This window comes from Cynoglossus semilaevis, chromosome 7 (assembly GCF_000523025.1).
Source record: "Cynoglossus semilaevis isolate Cse_v1.0 chromosome 7, Cse_v1.0, whole genome shotgun sequence".
NCBI lineage: Eukaryota > Metazoa > Chordata > Actinopteri > Pleuronectiformes > Cynoglossidae > Cynoglossus > Cynoglossus semilaevis.
The window spans coordinates 4076644-4096221 of record NC_024313.1 but is presented as its reverse complement, the minus strand read 5'-3'; the positions used below and the strand labels follow the sequence as shown (position 1 = coordinate 4096221).

Genomic DNA, 19578 nt, shown 5'->3' with positions numbered 1-19578 from the left:
AACTTTCTACTGAATGGAGAAAACGTATATATATAAAAAATAAACAAAAATACAACACAAACAAAATTGAGCCTCTTGTATCTTTGGTGGTTACAATGGTTTCACGGCAAAAAAAACAAACAAAAAAAAATCATAAGAATCTTTAACAGCGTTAATTTGGTTAATTCTGCAAAAGTAAGTCAAAATTCACACCTGAGCTCGTGGAGTCACAGAAGGTTTCCAGTTTCAGTCTCACTTGACAGTCAAGGATTGTCTTACAGCTTGTTTATGCACAGTTGCATAGTGATGAGAAGTGTAGTCTGACGCTGGTTTTTTAATCCTTGTGTGGAAATATCAGAATGTTTCACTGTGTGCCATCGGTACAGTTGTTTTTTTATCCAGCATCAAGTTTTAACACGTAAAATTATTAATTCACAGTAGTGAGAAACGCAGTATGAACTTCTTAACCTATCACGTGTACTAACAACAGTGTAATTACATCTCAGCTGCAGCCCTAGATCACAAAGGTTAGCATTTGCATTAATCTCTTCAAATGGACAGTAGAGGTCATAGGGTCGTAACTGAGTCTGTTGAGAACTGATACTCACTGTCACCAGTACATTTGTCACATTCCAAGTCACTTCAATATATTTTCTCCACCATCTGATATTTAGCTTGATTTTCTAAAACCTGTCTTCACCCAGGACGACACTTTGATGCTGTGGTTTGGATAAGTGACTGAATTTTTTTTTTTTAAGTATGTGTAAGTATTCTGTAATATTATTTAGGTCAGAGCTTTTATTAGATGTACATATTCTACAAAACGCTGTGATGCAGCAAAGAGTTGCTCCTCATCTGGAAACATCTCTAACGTGGACTCTCGGAAACGTCCGTTAAGTTGTTAGTGGGCGTGTCTTGTGAGCTGGCGTTAGCGGCGGACGAGAGGACTTCTTCAAAGCTGCTGCCGCTGCCTGTGCCACCGACTTTTGTCTTGTAAAAAATAAAAAAATAGTAGAAAGAAAATTAAATAATATCCAGATAAAATACTTGAATAAAGTTGTAATTAACATCCCTGTTTCTTTAGAGTAGCTTCACTGCTATTCTGCGAATAGGACAGAAGGGGGAGGAACTTAGCAAAGAGTGAAACCTTAAGGATTTAGGGAGGAGTGTGAATAAGAACGCAGGAATTCTGTCCTTTCTTGATTCCCATTATAACCAATTCAAATCTTAACATTGTAACAGTATTTTCAACTGTTTTAATGTTTTTTTTCTTCTTTGAAAATCCAATTTTAAACATCTTACCCGAGGCATTTGAAGAATGTTAAAGAAAATGTTGCTTTACTTGATTAAAGGTGTTGACAGAAGCTTTTCATTTTCATTTACGTAGTATCATTTTCCTTGTTGGATTTTTTTCCTTGTGATTCTCATGATTTCTGACAACATTACTTAGGGATACACTGAACTGATCCAGCAGGTATAACTTGAATTTGCTAAGTTAGCTTTCTCCAGAGTTTCTGCGAAACATGAAGTCATTGTTCTGCAACAAAACCTTGATTTGAACGTTTGATTTGTCAACAGTAAGTGTTGCCAAATATTCTGTCTGTTTCCTCTTTCTCTCTCTCTCTCTTAAACACAGGCTGGTTTTGTGTCTTGTGAGCGCTTCACATAGACATTATGCATTCTCCAGCCTGGCCACAGAGCGGAACCTTAACTACTGACATTTTTACCTCATCTTAATCCTTAAACCTGGCTGTAATCTGATCCAAATTCAAACCATAACTCCAAACTAAATCATGAACCTCAACATACCCTCTTGTTCAGTGGGACCCCACAAATTGTCCCTATAAGGGCAAAGGGTTTCTGCAAACAGATGCCTCTCAAATAACACACACACACACACACACACTTCTTTACCTTGATAGTGGACACAGTGTTTTCAACCTTTTCTTCAAAGGACTTGAAGCTGGAAGAGTTTCTGTAAAGACACCAGGAATGGAAAGTTTAAAGATTATAACTTCAACTAGGTTACTTTAATAAAATATCGAGGGCGTGGATTAACTGTTCATTAACTGTTAACACATCACAGATTAAAAAAAAACATGCTCATATTAGCAGATGAGCATCCAAAAGTTTTTTTTCTTTTCTTCGAATCTTCTCGTGTCATGAAAATAAACAAACATTGCAACAAAAAATTTGAACATTTTTCCCCCTTCATTTAGAGTTGAAAACATCACAACATTAAAATAATAAAAATGAATAAATAATTAAAACATAGACACAAAGCTAATTGAAAACTCGGTGTTACCTCATGGCAGGCATGCTCATTGAGCTTCTCATAGTGTAGCTGTTTCCAGTAGGCATGGTGAGAGAGTGGTTCATTATTAATACATTATTTGCAACTACATGTGCACACAGCCATAAACATGAGGTAGTGTCTGATGGCAGCATCTAAGAATCAGAATAAACTGTAGAAGATCTAGAGACAAACTGACGTAACATGTTCTGTAAAATAAAACCCCAAATACAGCTTTTCTCATTTAATATCCCTGTCTTCACTGCCATAAACAAATGCCTTTAATGTAGCATTGTTTAACAATCTCCAACAAAGTAGGTTTTGGATTATCAGAGTTCAAAACCAATTAGGTCTCTGTCTGTGCTAAAACTGGCGTCTAAATAAGTGGACTGAGGGTGTGGGACTCAGCTGACTGTTTTAAAACCAATTAGGTCTCTGTCTGTGCTAAACCTGTGCTCCACACAGTATCACCGGGCTGTAGAGAAACGACAGCATTCACCGTGGAAATCCTTACCCTATAGACTGTGACCTTGTGAAGCATGGAAAAAGATGGAAAAGAACATTTAAAGATGACTTCAGAAGCTGTGACATGGATAAAGTCAACACCACTATGGTACCACAGAAGGACTAAAGACAAAAACACTGCAAACAGGAAAACACAATTCATACTTGTATTTACAGAATACTTCAGAATATATAAAAACACTGAGACATTTTCCCCAAAGTGTACGTCACTGCTGCCTTCTTAACTTTGACTTTCATATATATATATATATTACTATGATGCACTGTGTTCTAATGAAGTTAAATCACTACCAGGATTATTATGTCCAGATATGAATGCAGGATGCTGCAAACACACAGCAAATCCCAAATCACTGCAGGAAGTTCAAACATGCTGTTTATTCACACACACATGCACATAAACATACCTCCGGGGGAACAGTAACTCTAAACCAACCATGCTGGAAAACACCAAAGATAATACACTTGTAATAATACGTTTGTTTGAGTCAATCGAGTTTGATTTGAACAATTTAACTTTGGGCTGACCATCATAATCTTTCTATGTTTAAATATCAATAACATTTTGTTTATGCTAAAAAGATCTAGTGATTTAACAGAACCAGGCTCCACATCCTGAAGGTTTCTCTTGTTGTCGTACACACAGTCACTCTTTATACTTCACACAAACAATAGAGACACGTGTGCCCTGAAGCTGACGTTTTCACTGGCTCTGCCATAGACAGTGAAACTCAGCGTCATCCATGGAAAACAAGAGGGAAAAAGTGACTGAAGGAAACAAACAGTGTCCTTCTGAGAAAAAAGAAAAGTAAGTATACAGTACTATGAATATCTAGGCAACCCCAGCCCTCTGACCTCCCTGTGCTCCTCTTGGAAAACATAAGAAAAGTGAAAAACATATGGAAGAAAAAAACTGAATTTAATTTTTTTTTTTTACATATGGAAGAAAAAAACTGAATTTAAATTTTAAAAAAAAAATAAAAATAAGCTCACTCAGAGTTTATCATATGCACCCACCTCCACTTCTACTGAACATTGGCATTCACCAACACAGGGAGACAGCTGACATTAAAAGGCAGTTGACAGATGAGGTACCTTAAGTCTCCAAGCTTCCGGCTGATGGCTGTACCAAAGTTGCTGAAGGCGGTTGATGTCCTCTGTCCTGCCGTGGACAACGTTTCCGATGTCTTCTTGTAGCTGACGCACACAAACAAAACAAACAGTAGAGTTATGCTTTTGTGCAAGGTTGAACATAAAGAAAATAAAAATATTTTATTATCCAAAGTCCCGTCTGGGGGTCAATCATGTTTCTTGTCCTAAACTTCTGTCTTAGAGTTGTTATTTTATCTGTCACTCTTTGTGAAGCTGGAACATGGTTGGAAATTCATTTGATTCTATTTTGTAACTGTGTATATATATAACTGTAACTCTCTCTCATGCATGCTTGTTGTCCTGTTGTGTCTCATTGATGGTGATAGCAGTGGTTTTTGTTGTTTTTCTTTAATTTGTACTCTGTTTTGTTAGCAAAAAAATAATAAAAACTGACATAAATATTTGCTATTTAGAATTCCATCCAATTAAAAATGCAACAGAAAAAAAACCAATTTGAAATTAATCTCTCTACTGTCATTAGATCACAATAATAAAGATATTTAGAAAAATAAGATTTTAAAGTAACCTCCACTTGAAAGTATTGGTCCATTGCTGACTTTATTGGCCTCTCCAAACGTCCTTTAAAGGCATCTTTAATGATGCAACTCCTGCGCCTCCTTTTCATACAACCACTGCATTGTTCCACAGAGCAGCCATCACTGGCCTCCACGATTAAAGACATGTGATAACATTTTAAAAATATGATAGAACTCAATGGGAATGGTCCAGAAAGCCTCTTGTTTGGGAACAGTGATGTCCTCATTCTGGTGTACAACCCAGATAAGATTTCTTTTACGCGAATAATTAGTTACTGTACTTTGTACCTTATTACTTGCATCTCCTAATTATTAATAAGTTATAGTAGTTTTTTTTTATTTTTACAGATTTCACTCAAAAATGTTTTTCGTGTAACTGGCCATTGTATTTACATCTTGATCATGTCACAAAAGTTTAAGCTGATATTGTGTCCCAGCCTCTCTGGCCTCTTCATCTTACCCTGCTGTGGTCACACTGGTTCATTATAGATGAGAGTGAGGCTGTGGATGTAAAGTGATGCTCAGGTATTACTGGATATGGACAGAGGTCTGTGGAGACTCTCCTGTTGCTCTTCCCCTCCTGTCTGTGTTTGTGACTAGGTTCCTGCATTTTACCCATTGTTTACCAACTGATATGAATAACATTAGTTCATCCAAAAATCTGCATCTTAACAATAACCAAAAAACAAAAGGTACAAATGAAAAAAACAAAACTCTATTCCATAGAAACAATCGTGCAAAGTCAACGCACACACGTTCCCCTTCTGAATGTGAACCAGAAATGATTAAAGGGCAGCGTGAACAGAAGTGTGTTCTATCTACTATTACTGTATAAATTCTTACAATTAAAATATCAGCATAAGCCAATCAGATGAAGAGTTTGTTGACACACACACAGTAGGAAAAACACTTTCAACTTTTCCATCCGGTCCAGGAGACATCGACACTCACATCAAATCAATCATTTCTCTCATTGCCACTGATTGTCACTGTAATCTATATCACGTGTCTTCAATCATCTTTTTTTTTTCATCTACATGAATTTTACTTGAAATCTTGTTTAGTTTCATCTTTTTTTTTTTTACTTACTGTTCCCAGAACTGTCACTTAGGACTGCATTGTTTAGATTCTGACTCAGACTCTGATGGGGATTTGAGCCTGAGCTGAGATAAATGCGTGCATTTGCAGGTTTGTTTGACCTGAGGAAACACTCCCGCCTGTTAAAACTATTTCCACCCCTCCCCACCCCCCTTTATTTACTCACCGAGTGTCCTGTTAAGCGCAACCAAGTTAGTGGAGATACTAAAATTGCTTTTACAGCCTTGATGTAGGAACTGGCACAGACTAATACAACCAGAATAAATGAACTCTGTTTCACACACTCTCGAACAGAACTTACGCCGTGGAGGTCTGCATGTCTTGCCAGCCTCTGCTCAGGTTGTTCTTGAACTCGCTCAGAGGATTGACGCCCAGTTTCTGTCTGAGCTCTGCCTGCTGCTTCTCCTTGGACGACAGAACCTGCCTCAGTGTGTTGATCTCCTCTTCCAGCTAAACATGAAAACACACAATGAGCACAATCTGGCACCGATACGCTCCATTTCCATATACAGATTTATTTATTTATTGGTACTGAGTGTAGATGGTCATACTTTGGCCAGTTCTTGGTGAATCTCCTCCCGCTCTTCTTCTGTCATGTTGGTGCTGTTCAGATTCACTTCTGATACCAAGTCTTCTTCAGCCTCCCTCAGTGGCTGGGAATCCATAAACCCTATAAAATATTTAGCAGAGACACTGTGGACATATTCACTGAATGCACAGCCTGCTGAAATTCTGTTGTGGAAGTAAAGTCAGAGCTCATGGGTTCTACAGGTGCTACTTTCATTTCACATTTTTAACATAGACATTCAGCTATGAAAACCGGAAGGAGATTGGTGGATACAAAGAATCCAAATCTCTATCATGGACCAAATATACATGTACATACCCTTAAACTGATTTTAATTACATACTTTTAGAAAACTGTAATATTTTCTCTTCATATAACGTTTAAAATGGTGATCTTTTGCACAGTTAACGATCTATTCATAGATTAATAACTGGAATGACACTACTTTCTCTTTAGGTATTGACAGGTGATTTCTTGACATACATTACTGCCTTTGTGGAGGGCAGATGTGTAAGGCAGAGGTGATAACCACTACACTAAGATCATTCATATATTGCCATCTCTCTGATTGCTTGACAGTTACGTAATCTCAGCCGGCAGCCTGTAAAGCCCTAATCTGGATTAACTCTGTGGGCGAGTCCTCTGACACTGCAGACTGTAGCTCACACGTCCAAGCTAATGCACAGCCAAAACAATGTTGAACAGAAGCCTGTGGACGTTTTATTTATTTATTTTCCAATGTGTCACGGATTCCTCCGCTATCAGAACCAAAAGGAAAAACATCACATGATTTAAAAATTTCCACTCAGTAAATCACATGACAGTAACTCAACATCAAAATGTTATAAACATGGAGGACACACAGTGCTGGTCAACCGTGAATACAAGTGAAAAAGAAAAGGGAAGTTTATTCCAAAGGGTTACAGTAGATAACAGTGTTTAGAGGATGGTGTCACTGCTTCCTACAGCAACCCTTTGTTACATGGCCAGTGCACTGTACGTATGTGTGTGGTATAGGACAACTGTTTGTCATCCACACAATTACAGCACAGAGCTGAAAGGCCCAGCATACGCTCTGCTTCGGAAGGAGAAAGGTATTTTAATCCAGAATGAACTGTGGGCTAATCGTCTTCTGCGCAGTGACTTAAACTGTATATGACGTGGCAGAAATTCACCCAACCTCCACACTGGAGAATAAAGGCTGGAGCGGAGGCTGGGAATGAGACTAAAACAACAGTTAAAGTGCCCCACAGCACGGTGGTATGGAATATACATTGAGATTTAAATGTATGCAAACACAATCTGAAATGTAAATACATGCACAAGTCACTGTGTCTGACTATTCATTCTAGACCAGAGTGTATTTATAAGGAAAGGACCCAGCTGTAACTGTACCTGCAGTGAGGTGTCCTCTTTCTTTAAGTAGCAGCATTGTTAGACAGAGGAGGACACAGAGACGTCAGTACTGACTGACTATGGAAGCTTTGTGTACAGAGACGTCAGTACTGACTGACTATGGTAGCTTTGTGTATAACACACACACCCACACACACACACTTCTTTATCTAAGGTGATATGGGTTAAAGCAGCATGACATGCAGCAAAGGCACACAATTCACAAGTGCAGGTCACATCACTGAACTCAAACCAGTCCTGTATAAATAGTAGCTTTGCACATGACATAAAAGCATTTTCCCTGGTTTGTTTGTGTCATGTTTAAAAAAAGTAAATCCAACAATGTGTACAGTAAATGTAGTACAGGACACATTACTGTGGTACATCAGTGTGGTACGCAAACTGTCTCTCTTATTTGTAATCACGTTTCTCGTTCCCTTTCTTTTTAGTGCATTTGTTTGTTTTTTTGTTTTAATGTTAAGTGTGGTCACGTGAATGGAAGGTTTACTGAAACACCACAGAAACAGTAGCAAGTGTGTGTCCCTTGCTGGTATGCAAAAGCATAGTTTCTTGACACATCCATGTCTGGATGAGTGATCAGAAACGAACATTTTTAGAGAGTGAACTTCAAATTGTGTCTTTTTTCAGTTTCACAAAAGTACATTAAACCAGCCTTTTGTTGCACTGTACAACCATATAACTACTGTAAAATCAGAGGGTACAGCAAAGTGATGCTAAATACATTCTCATCCTCTGAAATGCCACGTGACCCCATGTGGAGGTTTGTGTCAGAGATCAGATCTTTTGAGCAGTAACCAGTAGAGTACTGATGTGGACTCTGCTACACAAAATGTGTACTTAAGCTGCATCGTAAGACTTGTCCTAAATGGCAGCTATAACCCTATCTATAGGACCACAGAGGTCACTGATGTCTAGTAAATGTTCAACCAGAGTAAAGTCTACTCTAATTTATTCCCCTCTTCCCCAGTGGAGACAAGCTGCATGTCCCAGGTGGTGGACATGACATAGGTGTCGGAGTCACGCACTGACTGCTGGCTCCAATCCTCAGAAGAAGAGTAAACCACATCCTCAGTCAATCCTGAGCAAATAACAAAATTACACAAGATAAAATGGAGAGCACTTGACTAATCCTAATTTGGAAGAGAGTGCTTTTCATTACACTTGTTTAAGGCTAATCTTTGAGCCACGTGAAACTGCAGACACGAGTGTTTTATAAGCAAAACACCGCCACCTTGAAAGCGGGGGGAAGAAAGTCGAGTTTTCCAAAACCTGTCCTTCTGTTCCGTCTTAGAAATCACAACATAAATCAACACTCCATCACAGAAGACAGAACCGTGCTGCAACAATGACTTAAAAAAGAAAAACCCCAGTGACATTAAATATATAAAATATTTTGTGTTTGTTCATCAACATATATATTCTGAAATTGAGTCTGTGCACGGCAGCAGCAGTTTTCTGTTTTATGCATCTCATATATATTTGTTTCCGGTACAGTCGAGTCTTACCCTGCTCCCACTCTCCTGTGACTGAGTTAACCCACGCCTCCTCTGGACCCATGCTGCCCCAGTCCACCACTGCATCACCCAGAACGCTAGAGTACAACTCTGCAGCAGAGCAAGGCAGCAGGGCGAGAGGAAACAGAACAATGTTTATGCAGTGACACAACACCCATGTGGGCTAACGCTAACTGTCAATGGAAAAAACTGCATTTCCACAGGAACAGGATTCTGACTGAGGTCTGACCTTTGCAGCAGCGGTCAGGATAAGAACTTCCCTGACCTCTGCAGATCAAACTAATTTGAAAAATAAAATGAATAAATAAGAAGAGAAAGAAAACAGATTTCAAACAATTCAGCAAGAAAACCTAGGGGTTATGGAGTAATCCTTGAATTCCCTGGTAGAAGATACATTTGTCATTACAGCCGCACAGCAGGAGGAAACAGGTCAGCACATGGGTACTGTTGTTTCAGTGGGAGTCATTTCCTTAAGGTTTTCAGTTTCTGACTAGTCAACAGAAGTCAACAGGAATCAACCAAGAAGGGTGACATCAACCTTTAAAGCTCAAACGCCGTCTTTTAATCTTGTAAATGTTCCATTTTAGCCCCTCGCCTGCACATACCTCGTGTTTTTTCCCCCTTTCATTTTGTGCGGAGTTGAATATCTTTGGTCACAAGACTCCTGTTTGGTCCAGTGTGTCATGTGGTCATGTTAAATCGGAGGTCAGGGGATGGTCATATGGCTGTAAAAATCAATTGAGGCTAAACCTGAGGCACCGACAGTATGGGCAGCATACTGATGCAAGTAGCATTGATGGGAACAATAAAAGGCCACATTCATAGGCCTCAGCTATAAATACTTTCTACTACATGAAGTTATCTTGGGAATAGGAAGCACTTTGTCCCAGTCTATTTTATATTTTTGTTCCATTAACATTTAATCCTGTTCCATGTACTTGGTGCAACACTTTATATATTTATATCTATGGCTCTTGGTCCAGATCCCTTTCTAATCAAATGTTTCAATAATTCAGAAGTCACACCCAAATTCACATCAGACTTTCATGAACTAGCAACACAGGAGGCTTTTACATCCAATATCACTAATCATATTAAATGAAGGTTTTCTTTGAAGTTTAAAGGTTTGGTCTTGGTACGTTTCATCTACATTTGTAGATCATCATACTTCATACGTAGTCAGTGAGAAAACCAAGCAGCACTAACAACAAATTCAACAAATAATGAAATCCAGAAACACTTAAAGTAACGGTGATTGTTTGCTACAACTACATTAAATGCATGAGACTTAATAATTATTTCACAACTATTAAAAAAAAACCCACCAACATCAACATGCAGGAATTCACAACAACTAATGAGCAAATGTCAACGCTCCAATTTACTACTTCTAGCAAAATACCATCTTCAAAAAGTTCACTGAGACTCAGGAGGTTTTTGATCACAAGAAAGATCAGAGTCAGAGTAGAATCTCCTGCAAATATCATACATACCAGAAAACTCCTGCATGAAATGATCAGGTAACATTTGTGCATGGAAACTGTAAACAGAACTCGGTCACAGTAGTTTATTTGGCCTGCAGTTTTCCTGTTGTCTTAAACAACACCTCACTGCAGCCTGCTGCTGCTGCTGCTGCATACTGGTTCACTGCTTCTTGACATGACCCACACAGCAACACACTGACACGTGTCCAGTTTGTGTGTGCACAAAACCTGTCATAATAAAGCATACAGTAGCGTTTACACAATTTGTTTTGTTGTTGTTGTTGTTGTTTTTACTGCTTCCCCAGCATGATTGTTTATATATAACTATTGTTTATTCCTGTTACTCTGACCTCAGTGTGTGACGTGTGCAGTCATTATTAAACTTCAGCTCATTATAACATCCACAGACCAGCAGTTCAGCAGAAGTTATTCCATTTTTTTTTCCTTTTTAAAAACATCGTCTCACCTTGTTGTCTGGTTTCCATTGGTGACAGCCTGCAGGTGAACTCCTTCGACAGCCTCCTGAGACTCGGACTCAGACGCTGACTTTATCACTCAAACGCACAGAGACACTGTAACCTGCACACAGACAGTTACAGATAAAACAGAGTAGCTTTGAGCGCAACGCCGCCTCCGTGCGCGTCCACGCCTCCTCAGATGTCACGCGCTGCTTCGTGTCCTTAGGCCGAGCAGCCAATGAGCTTCGTGCGCAGTAATGGCGTTGCAGTCATTCGTCTGGCTTCACTGTCAGTCAACTTCCTCTATGTATTTTTAGAAGTATTACCCAATTCCTCTATACATCCATTAATTTCTAAAAAGTGAATATCTAATTTTAAAACATTGCACCAACCCGACATCAACGTTATAGTGATTTTAGCCTCAAAATTGACATTAATTCTACAGATATGTTCACCTCGAGGGGACCTAGTTTAAAGTGTGAGTGGCCCTATGTAAACCTCTTCTTCTTAGATATTATACTGTGTACATTCCTTAACTACAACCTGCACTGTTTAAAACAGTGGTATTGATTGAAAAACAATATGTATTCTTTTTGTATATTGTTTTAAAACTTTGATTTCATTGTTCAACAGGGTGAAGGGTTCAGTTTGTAATCTGATGACCCCTGCTGGCAATAAAGTGTAGTCACAACTGGAGTTGAATCATTGAATAACCGATTATATACTTTGTGGAAAAATAAAAACTAAATATCACCCTTTTTGATATATTTTATTATATCTGTGTGAAATAATTCAAACCAATTATTTCTGACTCCACTTGGCTATTTATTCTCCATCCTGCGGTTGCATAAATAAACAACTATCAGACATTTTCAACAGAGGCAGCAGATGTAAAAATGTGTGTTTTAGTGCAAACTGAGTTCATAACATTTCTCTAAAGGATGCTTGGCAAAAACAAAAAAAAAACAAACACAAGTTACACACATGTTACTTCTTTCTGACTTAAAGAAATTGGGAGACCCCTTTTAAAATAAACACAGTTCCTAAAACCAAATACCCTCATAATTCCTGAGTTGGAATTATATATTTGATTGTCTAAATAAGATTGAACTGCAGTGTTAAAAAAAAAAAAAGTAACCACGATGTGGATGAATAGAGGGATTACAAAACAAGTATGGGAGAGTGACTGCTCTAAAAAAAACATTCATTTACTTCTGGCCTGCAGCTACAAAAATACAGGCACAATCATGTAAAAGTTATGTTTACCATAACCGACAAAATATTAGCATGTCTTTAAAAAACAAATTATGTATCAAACATGGTGTTTCATTTCGTTTTTTTTGGCAAAATGAAAGGCTATCAGTCGGACAACACACCATGGGGCAATTAATTTTGGAAATAGTGCCATAGTAAGAAAAACAGGAATAGGTCAGCATTTCCTGTTTGTCCCAGAGACAATTGGAAGTAAAAATGACCACATTTCTTTGTAAGCCTGTCACATGGCGGTCAGTGCCAACCAAGCAACTCCTTTAAACATGGTTTAGTGAAACATTTGAAGTCCACAGCAGCTGCCGGGGTAAACTCAATAACTTTGACGCATGCAGGACTGAGCCTTGAACTCCACAGAACAGCAGAGTCAGGCAGAGAAACAGAGTGAAAGTCTGGAGCTGTTCTGACACTGGAGAGTTTTTAATTCCTGGAATCAAATCTGGTTGCTAAGCAGCTCAGGGCAAAGGATCAGGAAGCTTTTTTTTTGGAATCATTGATGCTGTTGTGCTGTTTCGGTGGCACAGCTCATGTAGACAGAGAGCTGTGGATACAGTGAACATAAAAAACAGGACTCCCTGAGAGAGAGAGAGAGAGAGAGAGAGAGAGAGAGAGAGCACTCACATCTCGGTTTTGGGGTTAAAAACTACTAAAGAAATTGCAATTATTAATGCTTATACCTGCGTGTATGTTTAATCACAGTAAGACTGTGCTTGATGGCAGTGGATTTAAATTCTTAAATGTAGAAAATTATTCTGCCTGACGGATTAAAGACTAATGTAATTTCACTGGATTAAAAAAGACCCTGCTTTCCTTCCATGCTATAATCCTGAATCTAGTCACGGGTAAAAGATAAAACACGCTACACTGTAGCAAAGAATACAAATCATCGCTAAGCTCGTGAAATGCCTTTGTATCACACACCCAGTTTTCAAACATTTCCATTTTTTCTCAGATGAACGAGGGACATCATAAGGTTGCATTTTGAACTTTTTGGTGAATCTAAAACATGATCAGTCATGATGTTGGCCAGGGTTCAGTATATTTTAGTGGAATGAAACCTCAACCTGTAACAACTCTACAACGAGCCCAGCAACCAAACCTCTGTAAAGGCAAAAGACTGAAAGTCTAAGAAAAGCCAAGTCATTTGTGTGTCCAGCTGTTTTTGATTTTGGCTTTTGCACCATTTTCACAGTAATGATGCAGACGTACAGCAGGTAAAGAGTAAGCGACTACAGCAGTGACTACAGCTACAATCCAACATGGATCCAAGGAAAAGGATAATGCACACATGTTTAGGTCAGGGGTCTCAAACTCTGAGCTGAGGGCCACTCCTGCAAACAGTGTTGGATTTTAATACTCCCAAGCAGTCTAATGTAAAACAGCAAGTAAAAATCTTTGTTTTTGATTCTTAAACGACCAACTAAAGCACTTTAATAACTGAAAAGTTTCAAAAAAATGAATAAAGTGCAAAATGAAATTATTATTATCTAGTCATGAGCCAGACACCAGGAGTTTTGGGGTTGGAAGTGAGCTCCCGGCCAGAGGCTTGAGGCTCCTGTTTTAGACAGACGTATACATTAACTATTAACATTAGACACCTTATGTAGAAAGAACCAGAAGTGTATCCTCAACAACAAACACTTTGCAGCCCCTCTGGAAAATCCCTGGAAGCCATCATGAATGTGCTGCCTCCTGGTGGTCAGGACTCAGCTCCCTGCCCTGGCTGAACAGGTCCAACAGCCTGACCGGCCCGAGCTTCTGATTTCTACATTTCCTCTAAACACTTTGAAACCGCAAAAGAGCTGCACATGTGTACAGCCCAGCCCTAGAAGGAAGTACAGACAGACGGGAAGATGAACACACAAAGTCAAGAGATGATGTAAATTATCGAAAGAAAACACCACGGAGACGCAGTCTCCATAAATGATTCCAATACGTCTTTTTGGGGTCAGTGCACTGAAGGCTGAATGTCTTTGGAAAACTTTTAAGCCTTCCAGGGAGAACTTGAGAGCAGGCAGTAGGACATTATCCAGCGTTGCTAAGAATAACAATAGCACAGTAGTACTATCATTACATCCAGCCCACATTCAGTTCTACCGGGTGGGCTGTCCACACAAAAATCAATGACAACAAATAGGGAGGGGAGGGGGGTAATAGAAAAGTCCAGCTCCTGTTACATCAGTAAGAACTTATTTATACAGTATGGCTTGTATTAAGATTTCACTTCATGTATTTTGTAACATGGTTCACTAGGAGTCAGTTTGACACTGATGCTGCTGTGAGTGAACCTTTTTTTTTATCTCTACGGTCCAACATAATCGCTCGCCACTAGTCTCGCAATACCCAGTGATCCAAACACAAAAGCCGGTACAGCACCTACAAATGCAGTAGAACTTAACTTTAGTTGGTAATACGTGACATTGTTATTTGACTCAGACAACACCCTATAACTGAAAGCGGCTGAAAGTCTTTTATACAGTGTGATTAAAAGAAATCGGGATGTAACCCAGTTCTAAAGTCGTTTTATGTCTTAACATTTTAGAGTTGACTGAGGTGTTTCTGAATTTATCAGCCACCTTTTCTGGGTGCTGCTCAAACCTGGATATCCTCTATATTTCCATCATACTGAAAATATAGAGAATACCGGCATCGATTTCTCAATTAGGTTATGTTTAACAAATCAAAGTAAAAACACAAATGTTTGAAACTAGTTTTACTACAGTTTTAGAGCGGTCCCAGCTCTGGTTCATGTGTAGCTGTAGTGGACATGTGTGAAAATGGTCAAATTTGTGTAACAGCCATGTGGTTTCTTTCTCTTGAATCCAATTCTAATGTTGACACTTATTTTTATACGTTTCCTCCAGGGGTCCGGCTCCTCGCTAATGGACATTTGTGATGATGTTCTCGGACGTTTCCTATGACTCAGGATGGCGTGTCTGTCCCTGAGGAGTGGTGGGTGGGCGTCTGGACGGTCTGGAAGGATTCATAACCAGCGTCCAAACCCTTGGGTATTCTCCTTCTTTCTCCTCTTACACACATAATAAACCGGTACAATTACCAAACCTGGGGGAAGATGGGAGAATAAAATAAAAACAAAAAAAATAAATCATGAGTCTTTTTTTGTCAGGTTCAATGGACAGAGCAGGGAGACAGTGATTATATTAACTATGCAAATAAACATGAATCTGCCATCACAGCATGTCAGCCTGAAGTGGATCATCTGTCAGACATACAGACGTGGGGATGGGATTAACACTAATTACAGTTCAGCTCAAGCATCACCAGTTCACAATGCTGCCTGACAGATGGCCCACAGTGTCTCCTGTTGGACGTTAGTTCCAACAAGTAAAATCCAGTTGAGCAGCCAGTGAATATGTGTGGTTCAATAGTGCTAATGATATGTGTGGGAGTGAAGATGTCCTTGACACTGCAGCTGCACCGCTTCTGTGAAAGCCAACGTCTGCAGCCACAGCATTTAGATGGTTTGTGTTTGCTGCTCCTCCCTGAAGCTTCATTCAGATTATGTGTGTGTGTGTGTGTGTGTGTGTGTGTGTGTGTGTGTGGATGTGTTTGCATGTAATGGCATTACCTAACACCAGTCCGAGAGCTCCGAAGACCACAAGTAGCACGATGACCACTGGAGCAATCAGCACTTTAGTGGCTGCAGAGTAAAAGAGAGAAAAACACCTATTACTTTACATTTGGTGAATAAACACTGTTTCAAAATGCCCAGGTTTAACTTTAGATTTCAGCATGTATCTTAAACTCACTTCCATCACATTTAAAGAGTTCCTGTGACAAGATATCCAAGCTACTGAGTGGATAAGACTTTCTCCGTGAGCTCCGTTTCCACTAAATTGTTTCATAGTTAAAGTAAAAAGTGCAGTGCTAACCGTCCATGACACCAGAACAGCGATGCGGGCTGTAATGAGGAAATAGCTCTTGTTAGGGACAAATTAGCTCGTGGTCTGACGTGCTCCCCGCTGATATAACAAGCTGTAGCTGTCATTACAAACAGAGTCAAACAGAACTGTCAGAGGAGTTCTTGTTCCTGCAGGCTTACTCATGCAGTAACCTGATAAATGTGAGGAGATAATTATGATTAACATAATCTGATATAGCCAGCGACTCCTTCAAACTTCGTTAGAAAGCAAACGGCTTAAATTCACTCTCCGATTCTCCGGATATACAACTGTGACCTCTCTTAAAACTGTAATGGTTTTAATAGTATATGCCAACAGATTTATGAAAACCTATCAAGCTGATCTGGAGATTAAGCTCTCATGACACAGACCATGGTCTTCTATTCATTCTAAAGATTTTTTGTTTTTTTTTACTGGATTTAAATCAAGGCTCTGTGCAGGCCGGTTATTACCATTTGTAGGAATAGTTCTTTGCTTGTTTATATATACATATAAGAATATGAATATAATTCCTCACAGTTTGTAAGTAAGTGATTAAATGCTTTGCAGTATTTGTTTTTCCAACATGAACATGGACATTCTGCCCCAGTCACGCAGGACCAGGTTTTGTTGATGGGACACAGCCAATTTCTGCTGCCTAAAAATAGAAACATGGCCACAACTTAGTGAACCACGCCCAATATCTAGACATGGTCAAGGATGAACGGAAATAGGGTGAGTAAAAACTGGGACATTTCAAAAATGACAAATCTTTGTATATTTTGTTTGTATACATGTTGTCTAACTGCTTCACTCTGAGTCAAGCACAGCCAACACTCCACACTAACAACTTCATAACTGACAGGAGCCTCTTCGGTGTGTTATTACATTTCAGAACATGGATTTAACTGTGTGCACGAGAAGCAAATCGAGAATTGTTTTCCACACCACTACATTTGTATAGAAAACAAACCTACCACAAACGGATCCTCTTATTAACCGTCTCAGGTGAGGTTTGTCGGGCAGATATCGATATTTGCAGCCAAACACGCTGAGGTTGGACGTGTGGTCCCCAAAAAACCTGTCAAAAGACCAGGTGCTGATTAAACCAGAGAGCTGCAGACAAAAATGCATGAAAACAAAGGCTGAGGGAGTCGAACCTTAAGTGTCGATAGCGCTCACCACAGCGGTAACAGAAGTTTGTGTTGCACTGTGTACAAGTCATGTGGTCACATCCCTCCGTTCTCTGAATATGAATCTGGAGACAGAAAACAAACACATGGAGATGGGAGGTTTAGTAGTCCTAGCATGAAGTGATATGCAACTTTGTGACGGATACATGTTCTTTGAAAAATTGTAGAAACTTCCAAAAACTGCACTGTTTTTTTTTTTCAACATCATCACTCCAGACCTCATGAAAACTGACCTTGACTGACCTGTCTGCAGTTCCGAGCCACAGTAGACTGTTCACTCTCCCCTCTTTGTTTTCTGAACTGGTTTATCACATCAAACCAGTAGATCAGATTTAGAGATTCCAAAGGAGTTACAACACAAATTAAGGATTTTACATTTCGTACATTTCGACTAAGTGTACCAGCTGTCTTGGCCATTGAGTTTGGACTTGGCTTCCCTAAAGTAAGCAGTCCTTCTCCAAACAAGAAATGATATTCAGCTGATTTCATTCCTTTTTCCCCTCGCTGTAACCCAGCCTGACACCAATTTGTTGGCTTCACAGTAAAGTGCAACTGTGCCACAAGGAGCAGCACAGCAGCGTGACACACACAGATGGAAAGCCGTTGCCCCTGTGAGCAAACATTTCCCATAAACCGGTAATTAGTCTAATTTATGCCTTCCTTTAGTCATGTTCCGACAGTTAAATTGGATGCTGTGTAGTCTAACTTGGTTGTAATGAGACAGAGAAATGAGCGCTGGCCAGTGTTCTGACAGTCAGAGTCTAGCAGACATTTTCTTTTTTTTTTCCAATATGTGCCTCATCTGTGCATCTCTGATCCGTTGTGCCACATGCACTTTAAAACCGTGGCTCCATCCCGTTCTCTGGAGCGGACCATCCATCATCTGTCCCAGCTTTTAATGCTTCTTTACCTTCATCGATTTATTCATCTACATTGATTCAGCTCTCCATCAGTCAGTCCTTTCCATTTACCCACACCCACGTTGCACTGCAGCAACAGCCAGCAGTGGCCATGTCTGCTGCTGATGCTCAGACACTGCCTGTTCTTACCTTGCACTGAGGACACTTCTGGGCGTTCCTTTGTCCATGTTCTATTACACTGGCCCAGGTTCGTAGCAGCTTGTCTCCTTTCCTGTATTCACGGCATTTGAGACCGTTGTGCCAGGGGGCGTGGCATTTGAAACACCATACAAACTGGCAATTGTTGCACTGAATCTACAGCAGAGACAGAAAAAGAAGACCCTCACAGAAACTGCCTTGGGTTATGTAGTCTAACTGAGTGTGTATCGGTACCCACCTTGTACTTGTGCTCAGAGTGGTGGGCATTGTGCTTATTCAGGGTGGTGAACTCACTGCACTGGGGGCAGGGCTTGGTGCTGGAATCCAACTTATTTAGCTCCAAAAAGTAACGATATTTGGCCACGTCCTCAGTGGCTAAGTGAGATACCACCACGCCTTCCTCTAGGTAACCGCTGCACTCTGGGATTGGACAACTGATGTAGGGTTTGGCGACTCGCACCTGGGGAACCATCACAGAACCATTGTGAACGGAATTACAAACTGAGCTAAAAACACCAAAAGAAATTAGGAAAAATGTCAAATCAATGTCAGCTGGTCAAAGACTTTTTCTTTAAAAAAAAGTAACTGTTGGCCTCTTTTGCAGTCTAAGAAATTCTCTCTGAATGCCTCCTGTCGGTGAAGGGGCTGCAAAACAGTTAAAACACTTTAAATGGAAGGAAAAAAAAATAAAGCCAAGCTAAGCTTTGTAAAAATCCCGTCCCCAGTCTTTTAGAAGAATGTGGGATTTTGGTGTCTACTGAGACTGGGAGACAAAGATTTAGTATTTTATAAAAATGAAAAGATGAAGGTTTTTGACATAGGTGTCTGTAAATTTGAGAGATTTCCCCCATGTGTTTAAAACTACAGCAAACAGAAAGTGAAAAAAAATAGCCTCAGGTTCTGCAGGTTACACATTGTTAGCTACATCCTTTGCTCTTTTTGTCACTCCCCCAACACAAACACACACACAAACACACACAAACAACCACACACCCTACTACAGCAGTATGAAAAGATATCCTTGTTAGAACGAGTGCTGCTGTGTTACTATTGTTGTGACAACAGTGAGCTTGTGATCATGGATGACCACTGACAGACTGGTTAAACCAGAGGTGGACTCCTGTACACGAGTC

At 39.7% G+C, this 19578-nt stretch overlaps 2 protein-coding genes across 5 annotated transcripts in view; both read right to left on the bottom strand.

Annotated features, from left to right (window-relative positions):
• Window positions 1-382: 382 nt before the first annotated feature.
• tpd52l1 (tpd52 like 1) lies at window positions 383-11209 on the bottom strand. Of its 2 annotated transcripts, XM_025056708.1 has the most exons (7): window positions 11032-11209; window positions 9073-9171; window positions 6135-6253; window positions 5885-6033; window positions 3893-3994; window positions 1894-1954; window positions 383-969 (listed from the first exon to the last, which is right to left on the bottom strand). In XM_025056708.1, exons 1-7 carry the CDS (start codon window positions 11048-11050, stop codon window positions 847-849), a joined length of 672 nt encoding a protein of 223 aa, XP_024912476.1. In that variant the 5' UTR covers window positions 11051-11209; the 3' UTR covers window positions 383-846. The 2 variants fall into 2 exon arrangements, with proteins under 2 accessions (XP_024912476.1, XP_024912477.1); XM_025056709.1 differs by lacking the exon at window positions 9073-9171 and having other exon boundaries at window positions 11032-11196.
• A 622-nt stretch (window positions 11210-11831) lies between these two features.
• The window catches only part of rnf217 (ring finger protein 217), an 11158-nt gene continuing 3411 nt past the window's right edge, over window positions 11832-19578 (bottom strand). For 2 of the 3 annotated variants that reach the window (XM_008312851.3, XM_008312850.3), the window contains 6 exons: window positions 18684-18905; window positions 18437-18601; window positions 17355-17452; window positions 17172-17275; window positions 15882-15953; window positions 11832-15355 (listed from right to left, as the gene is read on the bottom strand). In XM_008312851.3, the coding sequence (XP_008311073.1) occupies window positions 15276-15355; window positions 15882-15953; window positions 17172-17275; window positions 17355-17452; window positions 18437-18601; window positions 18684-18905 (741 nt within the window). In that variant the 3' untranslated portion in view covers window positions 11832-15275. The remainder of the gene's footprint in view (window positions 15356-15881; window positions 15954-17171; window positions 17276-17354; window positions 17453-18436; window positions 18602-18683; window positions 18906-19578) is intronic. The other variant, XR_003050044.1, reaches the window with a different exon arrangement.

What these genes read in the sequence shown, in the direction of transcription:
- tpd52l1 (XM_025056708.1), bottom strand. An exon ending in CACAGGAGAGTGGGAGCAGG is followed by an intron (nt 6,254 to 9,072) that starts GTAAGACTCGAC and finishes AATATTTTATAG; the next exon opens with GGTTTATGGATTCCCAGCCA. An exon ending in TTCACCAAGAACTGGCCAAA is followed by an intron (nt 6,034 to 6,134) that starts GTATGACCATCT and finishes TTTCATGTTTAG; the next exon opens with CTGGAAGAGGAGATCAACAC.